This window comes from Orcinus orca, chromosome 20, assembly GCF_937001465.1.
Source record: "Orcinus orca chromosome 20, mOrcOrc1.1, whole genome shotgun sequence".
In the NCBI taxonomy this organism is placed as follows: domain Eukaryota; kingdom Metazoa; phylum Chordata; class Mammalia; order Artiodactyla; family Delphinidae; genus Orcinus; species Orcinus orca.
In genome coordinates, this window is record NC_064578.1 from 7,630,585 (window position 1) to 7,655,123 (window position 24,539).

Below are 24,539 nucleotides of genomic sequence, written 5' to 3' on the forward strand. Positions count from 1 at the left end.
CCCTGGTGGCGCAGTGGTTGGGAGTCCGCCTGCCGATGCAGGGGACGTGGGATCCGGGAGGATCCCACCTGCCGCGGTGCGGCTGGACCCGTGGGCCATGGCCGCTGAGCCTGCGCGTCCGGAGCCTGTGCTCCGCAAAGGGAGAGGCCACAACAGTGAGAGGCCCACGTACCACAAAAAAAAAAAAAAAAGAATTAGGCAACAGTTATAGACAATTAACAGTGAATTATTCTAGCCCTGTATCCATTTGCATATGTGTATTTTAACAGAAATGGAGTCATACTATTATATCAAAGCATATAGCTCTGTTTTAATTTCTTTAATCATTCTCCTTTGATAGATGATTACCTACGGTCTGCCTTGATTTCTTTTTCCCTTTAGAAACAGTTGTACAGTCAGGATAGATAACCCAGAAGACAAAGTGCTGGGTCAACGATTTGTGCGGTTTTTATTCCCAGTGGTTTAATGCAACAGAGTTTTATTTTTCACTCATGCTGCATGAGGAGGGCGGGCTGGTGGGGGGGGGGTCAGCTCCACCCAGCCCCTCAGGGGCCCAGGCTGACGATGGCGGCTTAACTCTCCTGCAGCTGCACCAAAAACAGTTTATGGCTTCCTTGGTGTTACGAGCATGAGGAGACAGAGCCAGAAATGAAATGGTTTTTCTCCAGAGGGGACACACAATTCTTTTGCTCGTGGTCCATTGGCCTGAACTAATGTGATGTGACCCTAAATATAAATACTGTGTGTGTGCATTTAAAAATTTTTAAGATATCTATTATCTGTGCTTTAAAATTTTTTATAGATATCTATTAAATTACCCTAAAGGGTATACCAGTTTACACTCTGACCAAAGGCATATGTGGCTGTACATTTCCCCACACCCTTGCCAGTGCATATTATCAACCTTATTTTTGCCAATCTTCTTCATTGTTTCATTGCTACTTTTGCTGATAAGTGATGAGATTGACCGTGCTTTTCCATGTTATATCCATTTTTATTTCTTTGAATTTTTTTTTCTGGTTCTTTGCCTATTTTTATTGTTTTAAATTTTTTGTTGTTGTTGATTTCACAGTTTTAAAAAATATGCTCTGGACATTAACCCTTTGTTATAAATGTCAGTAGTTTGTCAACCTGTCATTTGTCTTTTTTAAAAATTTAATTTTTGGCTGCATTGGGTCTTCGTTGCTGCGCGCGGGCTTTCTCTAGTTGCGGCGAGCGGGGGCTACTCTTCCTTGTAGTGTGCAGGCTTGTCACTGCAGTGGCTTCTATTGTTGTGGAGCACGGGCTCTAGGTGTGCAGGCTTCAGTAGTTGTGGCATGCAGGCTCAGTAGTTGTGGCTTGTGGGCTCTAGAGCACGGGCTTCAGTAGTTGTGGTGCAAAGGCTTAGTTGTTCCATGGCAGGTGGGATTTTCCCGGACCAGGGCTCGAACCTGTGTCCCCTGCATCAGCAGGTGGATTCTTAACCACTGCGCCACCAGGGAAGTGCCTGTCTTTTTTTTTTTTTTTTTTTTTTTTAACTGATGAACGTACATTGACACATCATTGTTGCTCAAAGTCCATAGTTTACCTTAGGGTTCACTTTTGGGGTTTTATGTTCTGTGGGTTTGGAGACATGTGTAATGACATGTATCCATCATTATAATACACAGAATAGCTTCACCCCCCTAAAAATCCTCTGTGCTCTGCCTGTTCATCCCTCTCTCCCCACCCCCTGGCAAACATGGATTATGGACCTAAATGTATATGTGAGGGTCTCTGTGGATGTCTACTCTTTCATTCCTGTTATAGGTAATTTGGATTTTCACTTTCTTTGTTGTTAATGTCTGACTAGAGGTTTATCAATTTTACAGTTCTTTAAAAGAACCAGCTTTTGACTTCATTGATGTTGTCTTTAATGTTAGTGTTTTTAATTTCATTTATTTCTGTTCCTACCTTTATTATTAATTTCTTCCTTCTGTTAGCTTTGAGTGTAATTTGCTCTTTGTTCTAGTTTGTTAAGATGGAAGCTTAGATTATTTATTTTATTTTTATTATTAATATTTTTTTGGCCATGCCACACCACATGTGGGATCTTAGTTCCCTGACCAGGGATCAAACCGCTCCCCCTGCAGTGTAAGCCCAGAATCTTCTGCCAGGGAAGTCCCAGATTATTTATTTTAGACCTTTCTTTTTTTTCTTATAACAGCGTGTAATGCTATAAATTTCCCTCTGAACACTGCTTTACCTGCCTTCCACAAATTTTGATACGTTGTATTCATTTAATTTTCATTTAGTTTAAAATATTTTATAATTTCTCTTGAGACTTCTTTCACCCATGGGGTAATTTAGAAGTGGGTGGTTTAATTTCCAAATGATTAACTAAGCTACATCTGAGATTTCCAGATATAGTTTAGTTAATTTGTAGTTTAATTTTGTTATGGTAAGAGCACATTGTTTGCATGATTTCCATTCTTTTGAACTTTTTAAAGTTTATTTTATGGCCTAGAGTATAGTAAATGTTCCATGTGCCCTTGAAAGGAATGTGTATTTTGTGTGAGATTTTTTATAAATGTCAATTAGGTCGAGGTGATTCATAGTGTTTTTAAGGAATTTGGTATCCAAACTGATTTCATCTTTTCTTGTTCTGTTAATTACTGAGAGAAATACTGAACTCTCCAACTATAATGTGTATTTGTCTCATTCTTCCAGTTTTCTGTTTTTGCTTTGCATGTTTGTAACTCTTTTTTTTTTTTTTTTTTTTTTGCGGTACGCGGGCCTCTCACTGTTGTGGCCTCTCCCATTGCGGAGCACAGGCTCCTTGACGCACAGGCTCAGTGGCCATGGCTCACGGGCCTAGCCGCTCCGCGCCATGTGGGATCTTCCCAGACCGGGCAAGAACCCGCGTCCCCTGCATCGGCAAGCGGACTCTCAACCACTGCGCCACCAGGGAAGCCCTGTAACTCTCTTTTTAAGTGCATAAATATTTTGTATTGTTGCATATTCCTGGAATATTGACTCTTTTATTGTTATGTAATGTTCCTGTTTGTCTTTAGTAGTATTCTTTGTTTGGAACTCTACTTTTTCTGATATTAACATAACTGCTGAAGCCTTATTATTGTTTCACAGTATATGTTCCCATCATTTTACTTTTAACCTATGTCTTTAGATTGAAAGTAGATTACTTAGAAACAACATCACTTTTTAAAATCCAATTCAATATTGTCTTTAACTTTGATGTTTATACCCTTTACATTAATGTAATTATTTATATATTGATACTTGTATTACAATGTTGCTATTTTTTGTTTGCTTCATCTATTGTTTCATTTTTCTATCTTCTGAGTTACAAATTTCAAAAAAGTTCAGCATTTCTCATGATTCTTTTTTTATCTCAGCAATTATTTATATCTCTTGTTTAATTTTAAAACTAATTGCTGTAAAGTTTGCATTACATGTATTTACTCAGTTTACTTTTATATAACTTACACTGCTTCATTGTAGTTTAATGACCTGACAACAGTATATTCCCATTTCCCTTCTGCCTTTGTTCTATTGTTGTCATACATATTACTTGTACGTATGCCATGAACACAACGCATTGCTGCTCTTTTTGCTTGAGATAGTCATTTAACTTTAGAGCAATTCAAGGTAAGGAAAAAAAGTTTTATTTTTACCCTCATTTATCCCACTTCCAGGGCTCTGTATTTCTTCGTGTAGATCCAAGTTTCTGTCTGGTTATCATATTCCTTCTATCTGAAGAACTTCCTTTAACATTTTGTGTAGAATAAGTCTGCTGGAGATTAATTCCCTTATTTTTTGTCTGAGAAATGTTTCCTTTTTCTATTTGAAAGATATTTTTGCCAGACAAGTTCTTGCTTGACCATTTTTTTCCTTCGTCACCTTTAAGATGTTATTTTACTGTGCTATCATGCATGGTTTTTGATAAGGAGTCTGATGTAATGCTGATTTTTGTTCCTAGATATGAAATGCATCGTGTTTTCTCTGACTGTAAGATTTTCTGCTTGTATTTTGTTTTGTGCAGTTTCAGTATGATATGAGTTAGTGTATTGCATTGTATTATATTATTTTCTTTCGCAGGAAGAGTATTTATCCTGCTCAGTGTTTTCTGAGCTGTTGGATTAGTGCTTTGATACTGTCATCAATTTTGAAAATTTTTGGCTATTCAGTTTTCAAATATTTCTTCTGCCTATTCTTTCTTTCTCTTCCCTCTGGGATTCCACTGACATGTATGTCAGACTATTTGGTATCATTCTACAGCTCTTAGGTGCCCTGTTTTTTTCTTTGTGGTTCAGTTTGGTTTAGTTTCTATTGACCTACCTTCAAGTTTTCTGATTTTCTTCCTCAGCTATGTCGAGTCTACTGATCAGTCTGTTTCTTGAAATTCTCATATTTCTTGTTATGTTGTTGATTTCTAGCATTTTTGCTTGATTATTTCTTACCGTTTCCTTCTTTCCACTGAGTTTTTCTATCTGATCTTGCATTGTTCATCTTCTCCATTAGAGCTGGTGTCCAGTGGCACTGCTCAAGGTAAGTATCAAATTCAGTCTCTCTCTGCAAGCATCTGAGATTTTGGGCTAGTTGTTTTCCCCTCAATATCTGTTCTGTGGTGAGTTCTAGGCAAGTCAAGAACATGAGTTTGTCTGGACTTTTTTTTTTTTATTTAAAGAAAGTAGTGTTTAGATTTCTATCTCTTTTTTTAAATTAATTAATTTATTATTTATTTATTTATTTGGCTGTGTTGGGTCTCCGTTTCTGTGCGAGGGCTTTCTCCAGTTGCGTCGAGCGGGGGCCACTCCTCATTGTGGTGCGCGGACCTCTCACTGTCGCTGCCTCTCCCGTTGCGGAGCACAGGCTCCAGATGTGCAGGCTCAGTAGTTGTGGCTCACGGGCTTAGTTGCTCCGCGGCATATGGGATCTTCCCAGACCAGGGCTCAAACCCGTGTCCCCTGCATTGGCAGGCAGATTCTTAACCACTGAGCCACCAGGGAAGCCCTGGACTTTTGTTATTCTTGTTCTTACTCTTTAAAGCAGGGAGCAGTTGTTTTCCAGCTCTACAGCCTAAGCAGAAACCGGAAACCTAGTCCATAGAGTTTTCTTCTCTGTCATTTTCTTGTTGATTCAGAATTTTATTAGAATAAATTTTGAAATTATGGATTGTGTGATTTTTGTTATGTTTTCTAATGTATTGAGATTTAACTGAAGTGTAATATGTAATTGTTTTTGTGAATACTTGATGTGTATTTGAAGAGAATGTGTAGTTTCATTTTGGAGCAATGTTGATAGTGAATTATTTATATTTATTTTATTGTTAAGTATTTGCTAAACTTTGTAAGTTCTGGTCAAGTCAAATTTTTTTATGTTAATTATCTCCCATTTTCTAGACATACATCATATTATCTAATATAGTGATAATTTGTTTTCTGTTTCTATATTCATGTCTCCTTTTCTTGTTTTGTATTTTCATATGTTGCTCTGTCACCCAAAATAGCTCAATAGCGAAATAATTGTACATATTTTGTTTTGATCTTGACATCAGTGTAAGTGCTTATTAAATTTTACTCTTAGAATTGGTGCAGACTTCCAGTTTGATATTGCTTTTCTTTGTCATATATATTTTAGTCCTTTTTTTGCGGGGAGAGGTGGTCTGGAATGAATTTAAAGTTTGGGTAATTAACTTTTCAGCATCTGTTAAGAGCATCTCATTTTTTTCTTTGACCAATTAATGTGAAACTTCCTCTTAGTAGACTTTTAAATTTAACCATTCTGTCACTTTGAGATATTTTATCCTTTAAATATATTACTCCTTCTGTTTTTTAGTTCTATGTAAAATGCTTACATCATATTGATCAGTGAAATTGTTATATATATTTTATTGTTATGCTGTCTTTTATAAGTTTTCATGAAGGCAATGATAGATTTGTTCAGTGGATTTCAAAGCATTCCATTTTTTCTCTCTGCACCAAAATCATTTCTGTACTGTGGGAATTACCTATTTCTTCAACATTGGTAAGATTCCTGAGTAAACCTATTATAGGGTAGACCCTTTTCTTAAAAAATTATTTAATAACTATCCATTTTTTCCTAGAGTTGTTATTCTGTTCAGATGTTTAACTTTAATAACTGTATCTGCTTATTTCCTGGTTATTGGTCTGTTTATACTTTCATCTTCTGAGTCATTTTTGCTAATGCACATATTATTTCATAGTAAGCGTTTCACCTGTTTTCAAACTTTTCAGCATGTTAGAAGACATGGTATTATATGCATTTATTTTACATCTGTTATATTCTCATTTCATTTATGATTCATTTTATTTGTATTTTCTCTATTTTTCCTTCAGTGGGATTTACCAGAAAATTTATCTGTTTTATTGCCTTGCCTCAAAAATCAGTTCTTGTAATGTGCTGTTTTGATTCCCTTCTGATTTCCTTTACTGTATATTTTTCAGATATTTTCTTAGTGGTTTTTTGAGATTTACCATTAACATCCTAAGTGTATAGCAGTCTACTGGATTGATATCAGTGCAGCTGCAATATTGTACAAAACTCTGCTTGTATGTACCTCCCTTCCCTTTCCCCCATTTATGTTGTTATTATCACGGATTACATCTTTATATATTCTATACTCATCAATATACATTTATAATTATTGCTTTATGCATTTTTCTTTTATGTCGTATAGGAAATGTACAGAAGTAGTTGCACATCAGAAATACAGTAGTGCTGGCTTTTATATTACCTATGTGGTTAACATTTCTGGAGTTCTTTAATCTTCATGTTGCTTCAGGTTATTATGTTGTATCCTTTCATTTCAGCCTAAAGGACTCCCTTTAGCATTTCCTGTAAAGCAAGTCTACTAATAATATTATTACCTGAGTTTCTCTTTACCTGGGAATAACATAATTTCTCCTTCAATTTTAAAGGGTAGTTTTGCCAGATGTAGAATTTTTCACCAAATTTTAAAAATTGAATGATTTACAGTGATTCAGGTGTACAGCAAAGTGATTCAATTATTTATTCAATATATGTATATATATATTCTTTTTCAGATTCTTTTCCATTATAGGTTATTTCAAGATACTGAATATAGTTCCCTGTGCTATACAGTAGGTCCTTGTTGTTTATCTGTTTTATATATGGTAATGTGTATATGTTAATCCCAAACTCCTAATTTATCCCTCCCTCCCTTTCCCTTTTGGTAACCATAAGTTTTTCTATGTCTATTTCTGTTTTGTAAATAAGTTCATTTGTATCATTTTTTTAGATTCCACATATAAGTGATATCATGTATTTGTCTTTCCCTATCTGACTTACTTCACTTAGTACTATAATCACTAGGTCCATCCATCTTCCTGCAAATGGCAATATTTCATTCTTTTTACAGCTGAGTAATAATCCACTGTATATATATACCACATCTTCTTTATCCATTTGTCTGCTGATGGGCACAAGGTATGCTTACATACCTTGGCAATTGAAAATAATGCTGCTATGAACATTGCGGTGCATGTATATTCAGATGTAAATTTTTGGTTGACAGTTTTTTCTTTTAGCACTTTCACTCTTTTTTTTTTTTTTTTTTGTGGTACGCGGCCCTCTCACTGTTGTGGCCTCTCCCGTTGCGGAGCACAGGCTCCGGACGCTCAGGGTCAGCGGCCATGGCTCACGGGCCTAGCCGCTCCGCAGCATGTGGGATCTTCCCGGACCGGGGCACGAACCTGTGTCCCCTGCATCGGCAGGTGGACTCTCAACCACTGCGCCACCAGGGAAGCCCTTTTAGCACTTTAAATGTGTGATTCCACTGCCTTCTGGCCTCCATGGTTTCTGATTGGAAATTGACTGTTAATCCTATTGAGGATCCCTTGTATGTGATGAATCGTTTTGCTTGCTGCTTTTAAGATCCTCTCTTTGAGTTTGTCTTTCAGTTGTTTGATTGTAATGTATCTCAGTGTTGACCTCTTTGAGCTTATCCTATTTTGAGTTTGTTGAGCTTCTCGAATATGTACACTTACATCTTTTATCAAATTTGGACAATTTTGGCCGTTATTTCTTTAAATAGTCTTTCTGCCCCTTTCTCTTTTTCCTTTTCTTCCAGAACGCCTATTATGTGTGTATGTTGTTACTCCTGACAGTGTCCCACAGGTCTCTTGGGCTCTGTTTATTTCCCTTTATTTTTTTCTTCTTGCTTCTCAGACTGGATAATTTTAATTGAACTATCTTCAAATTTGCCGATTCTTTCTTCTGCCTTTTCACATCTTTTATTGAAACTCTCATGTGGATTTTTCATGTATGTTATTGTGCTTTTTGTCTCCCAGATTTCTTTTGTTCCTTTTCATAATTTTCATTGCTTTATTGATGTTTTCTATTTGTTGAGACATTGTTGTTCTGGCTTACTTTAACCCTTTGTCCATGGTTTTCTCTAGCCCTTTGAGAATACTTAAGACCGTTAATTCAAAGCCTTTGTCTAGTAAGTCCAATGTCTTTCCTTTCTTAGGGGAAATTTCTGTTAATTTCTTCTGTGAATGGGCCATATTTCTTGTTTCTTTGAATGTTTCATAATTTCTTATTGAAGACTGGACAGTTTGAATATTATAATGTGGTAACTCTGGAAATTAGACTTTCCCCCCTTGTCAGGGTTTGTTCTTGTTGCTTGTTGTGGACTGTTGCTGTTTGTTTAGAGGCTTATCTAAACTGTTTTTTTAAAGTCTGTACTCCTTGTCATGTGTGGTCTATGAACTCTCTGTTCCTTTGTCTTGTGTTAAGCTGGTTGTGACAGATTTCCTTGCATGCGAGGAGAAATAAATAAGGAAGTAAAGAATAGAAATGAAGGAAGAGAGGGAGGGAGGAAGGAAGGAAGGAAGCAAGCAAGCCTCCCTCTGGCTTTTCAGATTGGCTCTGTGTTGGGACATTCCTTCAGTGCTTAGCCAGGGCATTTACAAGTCTGCCTTAGTCTTCACTTCCTGCATGCACTAAGTTTAGAGATCAGCCAGAGGGGAAAGTTTTAGGGCCATCTTTTCTGGGCATGTATCCTGCCTTGGGCATGTATGTAGCTTTTCTGAATCCCCGAATTTCCCAAGGAAACTCTTCATCTTTTCTTCCCAGGCTTTTGGTGCGTCTATTGTTTTTCTCACTTGTACTCTTTTGTCCCATTTGGCAGGAGATTGTGCATTTGCATACATTGTTTTCAAAGAATGACTCTGCCTAGCTATTTTCCAAGCTAAGTAAGTTTTGAGGAGAACAAAAACAAGTGCTTATGTCATTCCTCAGGTAGCCCCTAGACAAGTTAGAACAAACACAGTTCTTTGAGGAGAAGGATTGCTTTTCTTCCTCCAGAACCAAGGACCGTTGTTCCGTACTGGGGATATGGGCTGCTTTATTCAAGACTGCTACTGAGTTGGGGAGTGGGTGGGGCAAAACTAAGTAAAAGTGACAAAAAGCTTCCTACTGTTTTTGAGCTGTGTTTTTCTTGATTCAGCCTTCAGTTTGGTTGCTACAAACCTTGTTTTCCAGAATTCTAAAACAGTTGATTCTGACGTTTTTGCTTGATTTTTCATTGCTTCTGTAGAGAAACCAACCCTTGGAGCTGCCTACTCTGCCATCTTTCCTCTTTATTTCAAAAATCAGTTTTTGAATGTCAATGAGTTCAGCTTTTTTACATTTTCTAGTTTGTTAATTTCTGCTTTGATATTTATTCTTTCCTCTTTCTGCCCAAGAGTATTTGTTTTCTTTTACTGCTTACTGAGGGTAGATGTTTTAACTTCTTCCTTCCTTCCTTATTTCTGCCTCCCAACTATTTGACTGTGTGTATACTCACTTTCTGATTTTTGAAAAAATGTTATTGCAGTTTTTTCTTAGCTCTTTATTTGATGGTTACTTAGGGTTGTTTGTTCATTTATAAGTGGTTGGGGTTTATTTTTAAATTGTGTTATCTAGTATTATAGCATTGTACGTATTTAGAAATCACAGTCTGTAAAATATCTCTTTTTTTGCATTCATTAGGGATTATTTTCCTCTTACATTTTCGTATTTAATCAATTTTTATAAGTGTTCCATGGATGATTTTCTTGAAATTTTGTAGAGTTTATTTTCTTTACAAATTATGCAGTTAAAATTTGTGTTCATACAAATATATGTAATATTTACTTGATCAACCATCATATTTATATGTCAGATTCTTTATATCCATATTTTTCATCTGCTTGATGTGTCTCAGTCTGAAAGTATTGAGTTTAAGTCTTCAGTTCAAATTGTTTCCACCAATTTTCTGTTGAATTTTTAAAAGTTACTTTTGAGTCTGTTATTTGATACAGAAAAGTTCATAACTATTATGTATTTAGTGAGTATTTTTTAATTAAAAAATTTCCTTTCCTATTCAATGCATTTTTGCTCCTCAAATTTTACTTTGATATTCTTTACAAAATTTGATCCTGCCTGATATATTTTTGTTCTTTCTCTTATTTTTTATTACTAAGCGAATAAGTATATAATGAGTACCTGGAACTGTTAGGTTTTATGATTGCTGTTCCCATTATTCACATGCTTTTTTTTAAGTTTTTGCGTAACCTGCAATTGTATGTTAAAAAAAACTTGAAATAATTATGTATTTTCAGAAGAGTTATATAGTACAAAGTTTCCATATACCGCTTAGCCAGTTTTCATGATTATTTACATCTTACACCGTGTACATTTATAAAAACTAAGAAATTAACATTGGTGCTACTCTGTAAACTAACCTACATACTTTATTAGGATTTCACCAGTGTTTCCACGAACATCCTTTTCTGTTTCAGGATCCAGTCCAGGATACCACATTGCATTTAGTTACTGCTTTTCCTCAGTCACCTCCAATCTAAGGCCACATCTTGGTCTCCTTGTATTTTGTGACTTGATACTTTTCCAGTGTACTGGTCAAGTATTTTGTAGACTGTCCTTCAATTTGGGTTTGTCTGATGTGTAATCAATAGGTTATGGGTTTGGGGGATTATACCACAAAGGGGAAGTGTGCTTCTCGGTGAATCAGATCAGAGTATACATGCCAGCAACACGATTTATGCAGGTGATGTAACCTTGATCACTGGTGTGGGCCAGGTTTCTGCACCGTACAGGTACTCTTTTTTTCCTTTGCATACTCTGTTTGTTAGAAAGGGGTCATTAAGTCCAGTCACTTAAGGGGAGAGGAATTAAGCTGCACCTCCTAAAGGGAAGAGGATCGATTGGTGGGCATCTGTTCAAACGACCATGATAGTTCATAAATATGTCGGGGGAGATATTTTCAGGCTATGCAAATATCCTCTTTCTCTTTAAAGTTTTACCAACTAGTTTTAGCATCCATCTGTGGCTCTTGTCTGTAGCAGTTATTACTGTGGTGCTCTAATGGTGATTTTTCTATTTCCCTTATTCTTTTTACATTTGTTATTTGGAATTCAGCTCTAAGGAATATTTGTCCCTTCTCCCATTTGTTTATTTATTCCAGAGTCAGCAAGCTTTTTCTGTAATGGACCATACAGCAAATATGTTAGTCTTTGTGGACCGTACAGTCTCTGTTACACAACTGACTCTGATAGCGTGAAGCACCATAGATGATACATAAATGAATGGGCGTGGTGTGTTCCAATGAATCTGTGTTCCAATGAATCAGACACTGGGCCAGATTTGGCCTGCAGGCCAACTTCTGATAATTAATTCATTTATTTACATCAGGTGAACTCATGGGTATTTATTTTATTCTTTAGGTTATACATGTATAACCTATTTATTATTCAAATTATTCCAGCTTTGGCCACTGGGACCTCTTCCAGTTGTCTCCTTTGGCATTCCACTGCCATCATTTGGGGTTGATTGGTTGAACATTTCTTATTTTCTGGCATTATGAGATCCTCCAGGCTCACTTTTTTAATGGGTTAGTTTATGTTTTGTCCTTTAACCAACGAAATGTCTTCTTCCTTCCCAACTGAAGGTCCACTTGACTGGTTTTAGAATTCTTAAGTTTACAATATTTATGTTTTCAACTTCTGTACTATTTTGGATGGGGGAAGGTTGGGGTGTGAGGTAGGGAGTTTAATTTTTTGAAATTAAGTTTTGTAAGAATAGAAATAAAGTTGATTTATCCTCAACCTTTGCGTCCGCCATCAGAGATCTTTTTTTGACCTACAGACTCAAGGTACAGAGATCTCTTCTGTTATGCTTTATTAATGTTCTTGTCCCATTTTGATTTTTTTCCCTTTGTCAGACTTACATTGCTTGGGTCCCTGTTAACCCTCCTGGATGCCTACACTCATTTTCCTTAATGTTTTCTTTAAAAATCTTTGTGTCCTTTTCTTCTGCATTCTTGGAGAGCTCTTCAAGTATGTCATATACATCACTGATGTCATTTTGTGCATGTTGGCTCTGTCCTTTCCTGGTTCCAATGGGAATTTTATTTCTTTGCCTGTGTTTTTTCTTTTTTTCTTTTTCTCCCTTTGGTTTCCTTACATCCTTTCTTATATAAATGGGTCTACTTTCAATTCAGTTCCCTACTCAACCTGTTTATTTCATTTCATCATTTATCTTTTTTTCCTCTCTCTATCTTTTAAAAACAGAGGCCATATTTTCTGTAGTCTTTGAAAACATGACACAAATGCTATCCAAAAATGTATAGTAGTACTTTTCTTAGTAGGATATTACAGAGAATTTTTACTTATGATCTTGTTCTGATGTATTTTAGAAGGTTTTTTTTTTTCCATTTCTAATTTTATTGATTTGAGTCCTCTCCCTCTTCTTCTTGATGAGTCTGGCTAATGGTTTACCAATTTTTTTTATCTTCTGAAAGAACCAGCTTTTAGTTTTGTTGATCTTTACTGTTGTTTTCTTTGTTTCTATTTCATTTATTTCTCCTCTGATCTTTATGATTTCTTTCTTTCTACTAACTTTGGGTTTTGTTTGTTCTTCTTTCTCTAGTTCCATTAGGTGTAAGGTTAGATCGTTTATTTGAGATTTTTCTTGTTTCTTGAGGTAGGCTTGTATTGCTATAAACTTCCCTCTTAAAACTGCTTTTGCTGCATCCCATAGGCTTTGGATCATCGTGTTTTTGTTGTCATCTGTCTCTAGGTGTTTTTTGATTTTCTTTTTGATTTCTTCAGTGATCTCTTGGTTATTTAGTAACGTATTGTTTAGCCGCCATGTGTTTGTGTTTTTTAGGGGTTTTTTTCCCCTGTAATTGATTTCTAATCTCATAGCCTTGTGGTCAGAAAAGATGCTTGGTATGATTGCAATTTTTAAAAATTTACTGAGGCTTGATTTGTGACCCAAGATGTGATTTATCCTGGAGAATATTCCATGTGCACTTGAGAAGAAAGTAATCTGCTGTTTTTGGACAGAATGTCCTATAAATATCAATTAAATCTATCTGGTGTATTGTGTCATTTAAAGCTTGTGTTTCATTATTAATTTTCTGTTTGGATGATCTGTCCATTGGTGTAAGGGAGGTGTTAAAGTCCCCCCACTATTATTGTGTTACTGTCAGTTTCCTCTTTTATAGCTGTTAGCAGTTGCCTTATGTATTGAGGTGCTCCTATGTTGGGTGCATATATATTTATAATTGTTAAACCTTCTTATTGGATTGATCCCTTGATCACTATGTAGTGTCCTTCCTTGTCTGTTGTAACATTCTTTATTTTAAAGTCTATTTTATCTAATATGAGTATTGCTACTCTGGCTTTCTTTTGATTTCCATTGGCATGGAGTATCTTTTTCCATCCCCTCACTTTCAGTCTGTATGTGTCCCTAGGTCTGGAGTGGGTCTCTTGTAGACAGCATATATATGGGTCTTGTTTTTGTATCCATTCACTGAGCCTGTGTCTTTTGCTTGGAGCATTTAATCCATTCATGTTTAAGGTAATTATCAAAATGTATGTTACTATTACCATTTTCTTAATTGTTACAGGTTTGTTTTTGTAGCTCCTTTTCTTCTCTTGTGTTTCCCACTTAGAGAAGTTCCTTTAGCACTTGTTGTAAAGCTGGTTTGGTGGTGCTGAATTCTTTTAGCTTTTGTTTGTCTGTAAAGCTTTTGATTTCTCCATCGAATCTGAATGAGACCCTTGCCGGGTAAAGTAATACTGGTTGTAGGTTCTTCCCTTTCATCACTTTAAATATATCATGCCACTCCCTTTTGGCTTGTAGAGTTTCTGCTGAGAAATCAGCTGTTAATCTTATGGGAGTTCCCTTGTATGTTATTTGTCTTTTTCCCTTGCTGCTTTCAATAATTTTTCTTTGTCTTTAATTTTTGTCAATTTGATTACTATTTGTCTCGGCGTGTTTCTCCTTGGGTTTATCCTGCCTGGGACTCTCTGTGCTTCCTGGACTTGGGTGGCTATTTCCTCTCCCATGTTAGGGAAGTTTTCAACTATAATCTCTTCAGATATTTTCTCTGGTCCTTTCTCTCTCTCTTCTCCTGCTGGGACCCCTATAATGCGAATGTTGTTGCATTTAATGTTGTCCCAGAGGTCTCTTAGGCTGTCTTCATTTCCTTTCATTCGTTTTTCTTTATTCTGTTCCGCAGCAGTGAATTCCACTATTCTGTCTTCCAGGTCACTTATCCATTCTTCTGCCTCAGTTATTCTGCTATTGCTTCCTTCTAGTGTATTTTTCATTTCAGTTATTGAATTGTTCATCTCTGTTTGTTCTTTAATTCGTCTAGGTGTTTGTCCTTTAATTCTTCTAGGTCTTTGTTAAACATTTCTTGCATCTTCTCGATCTTTGCCTCCATTCTTTTTCCGAGGTCCTGGATCATCTTCACTATTATTATTCTGAATTCTTTTTCTGGAAGGTTGCCTATCTCCACTTCATTTAGTTGTTTTCTGGGGTTTTATCTTGTTCCTTCATCTGGTACATAGCCCTCTGCCTTTTCATCTTGTCTGTCTTTCTGTGAATGTGGTTTTTGTTCCACAGGCTGCAGGACTGTAATTCTTGCTTCTGCTCTGTTTTAGAAGTTTTTATAAATAAGTTACCAGTTTTTGTCTGTGTGCTCTTGATCAAACAGAAGTCTCTCTGGTTTAGTGTTTTCCAACAGAGTGGGTGTGGGAGTTCCTCTTGGTCCCCTCCTCACTTGGATGCTGCTGTGTTCCCCATTCTGTCCCTCACCCGATGCTAGCTTGAATTGCATGGCTCTGAGCCGAATTTCTTGGTCTGCAGCTATATCCTTAGTATACTGTAGTTTGGCTGGACTGAGTGGGACGTGCCACGTCTTCTTACTGCCTTCTTCTTTGACTAGATAATCTGAAGCAACCACCATCTTCTAGACCTGAAACAGTCCATACCTGGTTGTCCCCAGAACTTGTCCCGTCTTTACTCTTCCTGAGGACTTCATACCCCAAGTCGTAAAGATGGGAGCCTGTGCCTCTCTACGTCCAAGGAAGCTGTCCCAGGATGTTGAAAGGATGTAGAAAGAGAGGTCCTTGTGGGTGTGGGGTTTGAGGTCCAGAATCTGAGGAATGTCCAAGGATGACTGCTCTGGTGTATGTGTGGGTAGACAGCAGTTGTGGACATCATCTTCCTTTATTCCTTTTTGGCCTTGTTCTTCGCATTCAGAGGTTAAGACATGTACTAGTAACCCAAAGTTTCTCATCCAACGCCATCTGGCGTGAGGGACCTTCCTTCCAGCGTCTGGAAAATCTTCGTTGATGATCCTGGATTCCCGAGCTATTGTCATTTTATATACTCTTTTGGTTTGATGGGAAGCTTGGGATAGGGAATATGACTGATGATTAGTCTTTTTTCCTTTGAACTGATGGAGAATTGGAGCAGGAGGGGAGGGAGGCCCACATGGCATGCTGGGAGACCCCAGGAGAGTCAAGCTCAGGAGGCTACTTTTTTTAAAAATTGAAGTATAGTTGATTTACAATGTTGTGTTAGTTTCAGGTGTACAACAAAGTGATTCAGTTATACATACATATATATATCTCTATTCTTTTTCAGATTCTTTTCCATTATAGGTTATTACAAGATATTGAATGTAGTTCCTTGTGCTATATAGTCGGACCTTGTTGTTTATCTATTTTATAAATAGTGGTATGTATCTGCTAATGCCAGACCCCTAATTTATCCCTCCCTCCCCTTTCCCCTTTGGTAACCGTAAGTTTGTTTTTTATGTCTGAGTCTGTTTCCGTTTTCTAAATAAGTTCATTTGTGTTATAGTTTTTAGATTCCACATATAGGTGATACCATATGATATTTGTCTTTCTCTGTGTGACTTACTTCGCTTAGTATGATAGGTGAAGTCCATCCATGTTGCTGCAAATGGCATTATTTCATTTTTTATGGCTGAGTAATATTCCATTGTATATATTATATACCAACATATATATATATATATATATATATATATATATATATATACACCACATCTTCTTTATCCATTCATCTGTTGATGGACATTTGTTTCCATGTCTTGGCTATTGTAAATAGTGCAGCTATGAATATTGGGGTGCATGTATCTTTTTGAATTAGAGTTTTCTTTGAGAGGCCACTTTCAAGCCATGTAAAGATGCTGTAGGTTTTCTGTGACCCGGCAGGAGTTGGGGGGAGCATCAGAAGTTGCACGTATGCCATCAGCCTCAGTCAGGTTGGGCTCACTGAACAAGAGTGGGGAGTGGAAATGGTGTCATCCTTGAAAGCATGGGGTCTGGAGCCAGGATGCATCAAACCAAGTCTTAACTCTCTGCTGCTTGTCAGAGGTGGGGTCTTGGCCAAGGTCCTTAATCCCTGGGCGCCTCAGCTTTGTCCTTTGTCAAAAAGAGAATAAAGTGACCTACCTCGTTCAGGTATTTTGAAGATTAAATGAGTTAACATGTATAATATTACATTACTGTGTAGGGATCACATAAGACAGTGGCTGGCATTTGGTAAATGCTGAGTGAATGTTAGGTGGTGGTGGTGTTATTGGGTCACCTGCCAGTCAACAGCTGAGGAGGCTGTCCTGCTGCCTGGAAAGGCCTCTCACTGGTCCAAATTTTCTCCATCTCCGAAGGCCCCGTTCCTTCTCAGAGGAACCTCCCTGTCCATCCAATTTGAAGTAGCCATTCTTTCCCACAGCCCCTTTCTCTTCACTGTCAGAGCCCTTTTCATAATTGTTATCACCTGTGACTTCGTGCACCCTCATTCAAGCGCTGTGTCCCCACCAGCCTGTGGGTGCCACGCTGGCGGTCTGTGGGTTCACCATGGCCTGCGGTGCCTTGTGTACGGACACACATGACAGTGTTGGACGCAGGACTTCACGAAGCCGTCTCCTTCTTCAGTGCTTGTGGGCCACATGCTTGGCACCTTGCTTGCCTGGTTCTGGTGGCTTCCCACTGGTGAGGTGTAGCCAGGTGGCCAAGAACTTGGGCCGAGGAGTCAGACGAACTAGGGTTCCAGTCTTGGCTAACCACCTACTGACTGTGTGATGGAGGGAAACTTACCTAACTTCTCTGAGTCTCAACTTCCTCACCTGACCGTGCTGAGAATACTGCCCAGTGGACAGCTTATGAGTTCTTAACACAGTTCCTGGAACTTAGCATGTACCACTAAAGGTGACTGTCGTCATCCTCATTCCTAACGAGACAGCCATCCACCTGTCATCGTGGCGCTGATAATAATTGCCTCAATTTCCCTGCCCCCACCTGCAGTAGAGTCGCATCTTGTGTTAGCGGGGATCACAGAGAGAACATGTTAATGAATGATTTGGTTGAACTCAAAGGAATCGTTCAGGGCCTCAGATGGCTTACCTTTGAATAGAGAAGGTGGCAGGTGTGTGAGCACATGCTTTTTTAATATCATTCACGCATTCCTAGGTAACTACAGGAGAAGGGAATTGACCATTGTTTCCATATGGAGGGCCTGAGCCTCAGGTAGTGCACAAGGCCTGTGCAGGTAGCGTGGGTGCGGGGCATCAAGAGCAGAGCTGCTAGCACCTGGGGGCCCAGGTCTCTGTTTTCAACAGGTGTGAGGAGTTGAGGACAGTGGCGGAGGTTGGGGGGAGCTTAAGGGAAAGACAGGATTTCCAGACAGAGAACGTTGCAGTCATTTAACATTCAAGTCCTAAATAATGTAGGCTTTTGTTATCAACAGAACAGACTAGAGTTCTGGTTCTATTTGAGGATCTCCCGAGAAGAAGAGGAAAAGAGGGTCAGAAAACCTGTGCAGGGATGTAAAGAAGGAGATCAGGCCCCAGGAGATGGCGCATTCAAAGTCTGCTGGGGTGTTTGGGAGCCAGCTCTCCTCTGAGCTCCTTGTGGGCATTTTCATCTTTCAGAAAAAGCAGTTGTTTTTCTGAAACTGAAAAAACCCATTTTTTATAAAAGGTTTAAACGGTAGAAGAAATCATGTATATAAAATCACTTTTGTCACCTGAAGCTTTATATTTCTGAGAGCAATTCCACTCATGTCCTCGTAGTGCTTTGTGGTGTTCAAGGCACTTTACTTTCTCAATCACACCTTATTCCTTATTCCAGCAACCTTGCAGGAAGCCGCTATTATTATTATTATTACTATTTCTGTTTGACAGATGGGGACATTGAGTCCCAGAGAGGCTGGGCAACTTGCCCAGGGTCATGTGAATAGAAAGTGGAAGAGCCAGTAGTTTTCCCCCTGCATGTCAGGCCGTTAATAATCCTGTTAATACTGTTCATTGTTGATATTGGGTTAATTTAAGTAGAAATGACTGTCAAGCCACCCAGTGGCTTTCTGGTTGGTACCGGAGGTGGAAGCAATGGCCTTTCTGTCCCTCATAAAGCCACTTGTGACTCAATCCTCCAGTAACTAGGAGCTCCTCCCCCAGTGCGGCCCCAGGTAGCCATGTAGACACCCTTGCTGACTGCCGAAGCTTCTCGAGCAGCCCTCCTCTGCACAGCCGCCTCCCGCACTTGGAAGGACTTATCTAAGTAGGTGGACTCGACCCTGTCTTCTTCCCGGGGAGGAGTTGAGTGTCCTCAGGGGCTCACGCTCTGCAGGGTGGAGACACAGTATCTTTAGATACCAGGTTTGCATTCACAGGAGGGTATGCAAGATTCAGTGACCTTTACTCTGGAATGCTAATCTCCTTATTTGTATATCCTCCACTATCACCCTACGAGGTAGGTGCTGTTATTTCCCCCTTGTTAGGTGAGTCATCTGAGGTTTAGTAACTTGCCCAGGAACACGTGGAGTGTCTACATGGCTCCTTGGGGCCACACTGGGGGAGGAGCTGGTTTTCCACTCTCCAGCCATCTGTTCATTCATCCATTCAACCATCCATGTTTCCATCCATCCATCCATGCATCTACCCTTCCATCCACCTACCCACCTATCACTGTGTGGGCTGTTTGTCTAACATGGTTTTCTGCTTTATTCTGGGGAAGAAGGTTCTCCATTCTGGGAGCCAAGCACATGCTTTCTGAAGCTGGAGACCTCCGTGCCAACACGCATCCCGTACCTCATAGCCCTTAGACATTTCTGGGCTTCCTCCTGACACTCCTAGGTTGGTCTTCTCAGGGATGCTGCTATTTCCAGCAGTGCCATGTTGCTTGTTCACTTTCCTCCCTCTGTTAACTTGCAGAGGGTTTCCCCCTTCAAAGTCCTACAAATGTGCAAAGCTGCAGGCTCCTCCAGAGCCTCCTCTTGACTTTTCTGCAGCATTATCACAAATGAATACCCAGCTAGTCCCATTCCTTGATTCAGAGATTGGAAGTTGGATTCGTTTGGCATGATTTTACTTTTTCAAGCTATTATAGAGTTTGTGTGATACATCTAAAAATTATGTAATAAATCTAAAACAGATGTTTACAGAGCATTTTATAAGGAAAGAAATTTTCATAGAAATAGGCCAATTTGATTTCAGACGGATCAATTAAGGAAACAATTTAAATTGTCTGTGAAGAAGCAGTATTATAAAGAGGCAATATGGCCTAGCTGTTTAGACATTTATTAAGTGCAAAGCAATGGAAGTCGTTTAATTATTTTGCATAGCTTCTGTTGTATATGGATCATTGGGAGATAATCTCACTTTTCAAAAATTTTTATTATGGAAAAATTTAGACACATAAAAATTCCAACATGCAGGCATAAACAGTTGTATAATGAACCCACATTTACCTATTACCCATCTTTAACAATTATCAACTATAACTGTAACTGCTTCTCCCCTCTCATATTGGTTTTTTTTCCATGAGTTTTGAGGGCATATTCCTCACTTATTACTTCATTTCACTGGGTCGAATTCCATTCTAGAAAAGTATATTATCTTGACATTAAAATATAGTAAACTTTTGAATATAATTGTTTACTTTTTCATTGAAATTTAGCTCTTTTTTGGGTAGAGCACTGGAAATTTTCTGTCAGTTTTTTTCATTAAAAATTTCACATGTGTAGCAAAGTTGAGAGAATAATGAGTGAAGCCTCACTCACCCTTCACCCCGATTCACCAGTTATTAGCCTTCGGACTGGCATTCTCTAAGTGTGTTTTTCCATGTCTTGTTGAAGATGAGAGATTTACTTACTTTTGAAGGTACATAGACAGGAGTTCCATGGCTCGAAAAGCAGATATATGCTCAGATCTACCTCTACCACCTCTTAGCCCTGCATCGTAGGCAGCTTGTGTCATACTTAATCCCTCATCTATCAAATCGGAGCATTAATAAGGTACACCCTGTGGGGTTATGCAAGGTACATAATAGGCGCTCAAAAAATGTCACCCATCACCTTACCTCGTACCTGTACCCCCTGTGTTGCAGCTGGGGGAGCCGAATAGGGGGATATTGGGCTTCATTGATTCGAGTCAGTTTTGGCCAATATGGAAGATTTTTATAGTTGAGAGAGAGTTGGTATGGCCTGATGGTTAAGAAAAAAAACTCGGGGTGAGAGTGGTTCAAATCCCAGCTCTGCTTTTACCAGCTTGGAGCTTGGTTGAGAGACAATCTCTCAGCCCCACTTCCCTCTCTGTAAAGTGCGGATAGGAAGAACACCTACTGCATCGGGTTGTTGTCTGGAGAAAATGAAATGGGACCATCCATGGCCAGCATTTAGTAGCGTCTGCCTCACACATGCCCAGCGAATATTACTAATCGTTAGTATCATTGTAAGTAAGGATACATTTAGAAGAGTGCCTATGATGTAAATGCTCAGTGTTACTTATTATTATGAGTAACGGTGAAAAACGCACACCAAATTGGTCTTTAAAAGTCTGATTCGACTTTGGTGCAATGAAAAGAATATAGATCTTCAGTGAACGCTTGCAATGCGATTTCGAGTAAGAGTAAGCCTTGGATGGACAGGTCGATGCAGCCAGGCAGGTGTGGCATCGTGCAGTTGTCATGGGAAACAACGATGGTTGTTGTTCACCGCCAGTTTCCTTCAGCGATGTCCTAAAATAAACCAGCCTTCTTGAAGACTCCTGGGAGGGTCAGCTTCCTGCCTCGGGAGCAGCTCGCCCCATGGCCAGGGCGGATGCATCTATCCCGAGGGCTCTGCGTTGTTCTTGTGTTCTGGGACTAATTTTTTTTTTCTTCTATCTCTGTTTCCTGATTCTCCTCTTGCATCCCAGGTTGAAAGGATTGTAGACAAGAGGAAGAACAAGAAGGGAAAATGGGAGTATCTGATCCGGTGGAAAGGCTACGGGAGCACGGAGGACACGTGGGAGCCCGAGCACCACCTGCTGCACTGCGAGGAGTTCATTGATGAGTTCAACGGGCTGCACCTGGCCAAGGACAAGAGGCTCAAGTCGGGGAAGCAGTCCGGCGCCTCCAAGCTTCTGCGGGACGGCCGAGGCCCCTCGGTCGAGAAACTGTCCCACAGACCCTCGGAATCCGGCAGGAGCAAAGGGACTTCCCATAAACGGAAGCGGATCAACCCTTCCCTGTCCAAGCCGAAAAAAGGGTATCCGGCCAAGCCCCCTGCAGGCGGGGACAGGGCCACCAAGACGGTGTCTTACAGGACTACCCCCAGTGGCTTGCAAATAATGCCCCTGAAAAAGGCGCAGAATGGGATGGAAAACGGGGACGCCGGCTCCGAGAAGGAAGAGAGGCATTTTGGAAACGGGTCCCACCAGCCCGGCTTGGATTTGAATGACGTGGGTGAGCAGGACCTGGGCGACTGCCACGTGAGCCCCGCGGCGCTGGCGGAGAACGGACTCGGTACGTGGCTGGTCTTCCTCTCGGATGGGGCTTTGCGGGCAGCCTAGGGAAACACACTGCCCCCACCCCGGCCCTGACCCTCAGCCAGGCAGTAATTGTTCCTTTGTCTCTTTCACCTAGGGCACTGTGGGCTCGCTCACGTGCCTGCACTGGTTACAGACACCTATGCGTGGCGGGCGGGGCGGGGGCGGGGCCGGGGCCGGGGCCCAGCCACTGATGCTCCAGCCAAGGCTTGTCCTGCGTCGGAAATCCCTGGTTGTGCTTAAAGGCACCCGAAGCCATGGTAACCGCTCTGGAGCCCCTGCTCTGAGGGCGGCTCAGAGTCTTCACCCATCAGGACCCGAGACTCATGTCCCCACAGGACCAGTGCCTTTCGGAGGCCGCATGCACCTCCCAGAGCCCTTGCTTGCAGTCTCCTGCCCTCAGCGCTGTAGCCCGGAGAGGCGAGGTCTGGCCCAGGCTCTGCTGCTTCGCAGTTTGGACTTGGAATTCTCCCAACTGGTCCTTAAGCTGGAGCCTCCTGCCTCTCATCTCTCGCTAACATGCATGATCTGGCCCCATGTCTGTGTTAGGTCCTAAATGCTGCCCCGACCCCCTCCTAGGCCAGTTCTTTTGCTTTGTACCTTCTTGCCACCTCCCGCAAGCAACACAGCAAAGATTCAGGAATCCCTCCCTCTGACCAAGTCCCCACAAGCAAAATTAAGGAAAGAGGAGGCGATGACCCAGGTAATTCAAGCTCCCAAATCTGACATCTCCTCAACAGAGTGCTCAGTGGCTGAGTCTCCCAGGTGAGCCGTCTGCACCTGTTACCTGTGTTCCTTCATTTCTCAGGTACCCGTGTGTCCACGTGGTGCATTTGTCTCTTTAGCTGCCAGAACTCTAAGCCTTGGGATGTCAGGAAATCCTGCTCGAGTGTGGACAACCCATGCCCAACAGAGTAGGGCCACCCGATGCCCTGGATGGAACCAGAGTGCGTGTGGGAATAGGGGTGCCGGGACGCAGGTGGGACGGGTTGGGAGAGTTTCCGGAAGGATGGGGTGACAGAGGCAGATGCACGTTAGAGGGGTGATGATTTCAGAGTTCAGGGTGCTCAGGGCGTGCCCGGCTGGGGAGAACGTGGCGTCTTTAGGTATTCTTGCCAGGGAATCTGAGCGATCCGCTTTGAGGTTCCTCTTTCTCCAGAGAGAGGAATTTCACCCAAACAGGATTTATTTAGCAGTCTCTGCCCCAGACTGACTCATGTTTCCGTCTGGGGATCCCTGATGCTGACATGACGCTGCCTGCTAACATACGGAAAAGCTGTTTGTTTTAAAAATCCATCTCTTGGGGAGGAGTGGGCTTGTGTAAATGAGTCCTGGCACAAACACTGGTGTTTGGCGTTCCTGTGACAGCAACGGAGGGATTCCCTGTCTCTGGAAGGGGGGCTTGTGAGGCTCCTTGGGTGCAGGCTCAGGGAACTTGGGTGTGATTGCTGGCACCCCGGCCGGGAGCAGCCCTCTACTCTGCTCAAGATGTGGCTGCCCTGAGAGTGGGGGGATGGGAACGTGGGCGGGGAAGCGTGCTGACTCTAGCTGCCACACTGCAGGGCTGAGACAGAAGGCAGACCTGTAGAGAAGTTTCAGTGAAGGCATGCTTCTCCTTCCATGCCCTTTTCCAGAGCGGGGCAGGGCTGCTAGCTGTGCGCAACCTGTCCTTGGGCCTCATCGATACCGCCCGGTTCACGATCTGGTGATGGAGCATGGTTCCCCATGACCCGGGGAAACAGATGAGAATGAGCCTGCTGGCCTCAGTGGTGGCCTTGTTAACCTCGAGTGCTTCCCCAGGTCTTTCTTGTCTTTGATCTCTTCTTGGCCTCATTTTTTCCCCGATGTTGAATGTTCTCTACTTCACTCGGGCCCATGCCTGGACAGAGGGGAGGAAGCCACCTGCCTCTCTTTTGTTTGGTTTTGGGTGTTCCCAAAGCGCCCTTTTGTTTAATCGCATCCCACAATGTTGGTGTCCTTGAGGTTCTCATAAGCCTAAGGCAGTGGTTCTCAAATTCTTGTGTGTCAGATTCCTTGGCGCTTTGTTAAAATGCAAATCCTGTAGAATCTGATTTACTAAGTCTGGGGTGGAGCCCAGAAGATGGGTTTTTAACAAGCGCCCTAGGTGGCTCTCATGCATTTGGGGACCTGCTTTGTGGCAAAATGGGGTGATAATTACGTTTCACATCAGGTGTCAATTTAAGTCAATTCAGTACTTCTTTTGTTCTTCCTGAGAGTTAATCACCACGCGAGGTGCTTGGAGTAAAGTAATAAAAAGATAGGTAAGGACTGCACCCTCTGAAACTTACAGTCTGCGCTCTGCTAGGTTGAGAGTTGGTGTCTCTGGGTCATTGTTGAGAAGACTCCTGAGGCTGACTGACTGGAAGGAGTAACACATACG

At 40.8% G+C, this 24,539-nt stretch overlaps 1 protein-coding gene across 2 annotated transcripts in view; it reads left to right on the forward strand.

Annotated features, from left to right (window-relative positions):
• The window catches only part of CDYL2 (chromodomain Y like 2), a 188,799-nt gene that overhangs the window by 104,257 nt on the left and 60,003 nt on the right, over window positions 1-24,539 (forward strand). For both annotated transcript variants that reach the window (XM_033406429.2, XM_004280119.3), the window contains exon 2: window positions 21,527-22,115. In XM_033406429.2, the coding sequence (XP_033262320.1) occupies window positions 21,527-22,115 (589 nt within the window). The remainder of the gene's footprint in view (window positions 1-21,526; window positions 22,116-24,539) is intronic.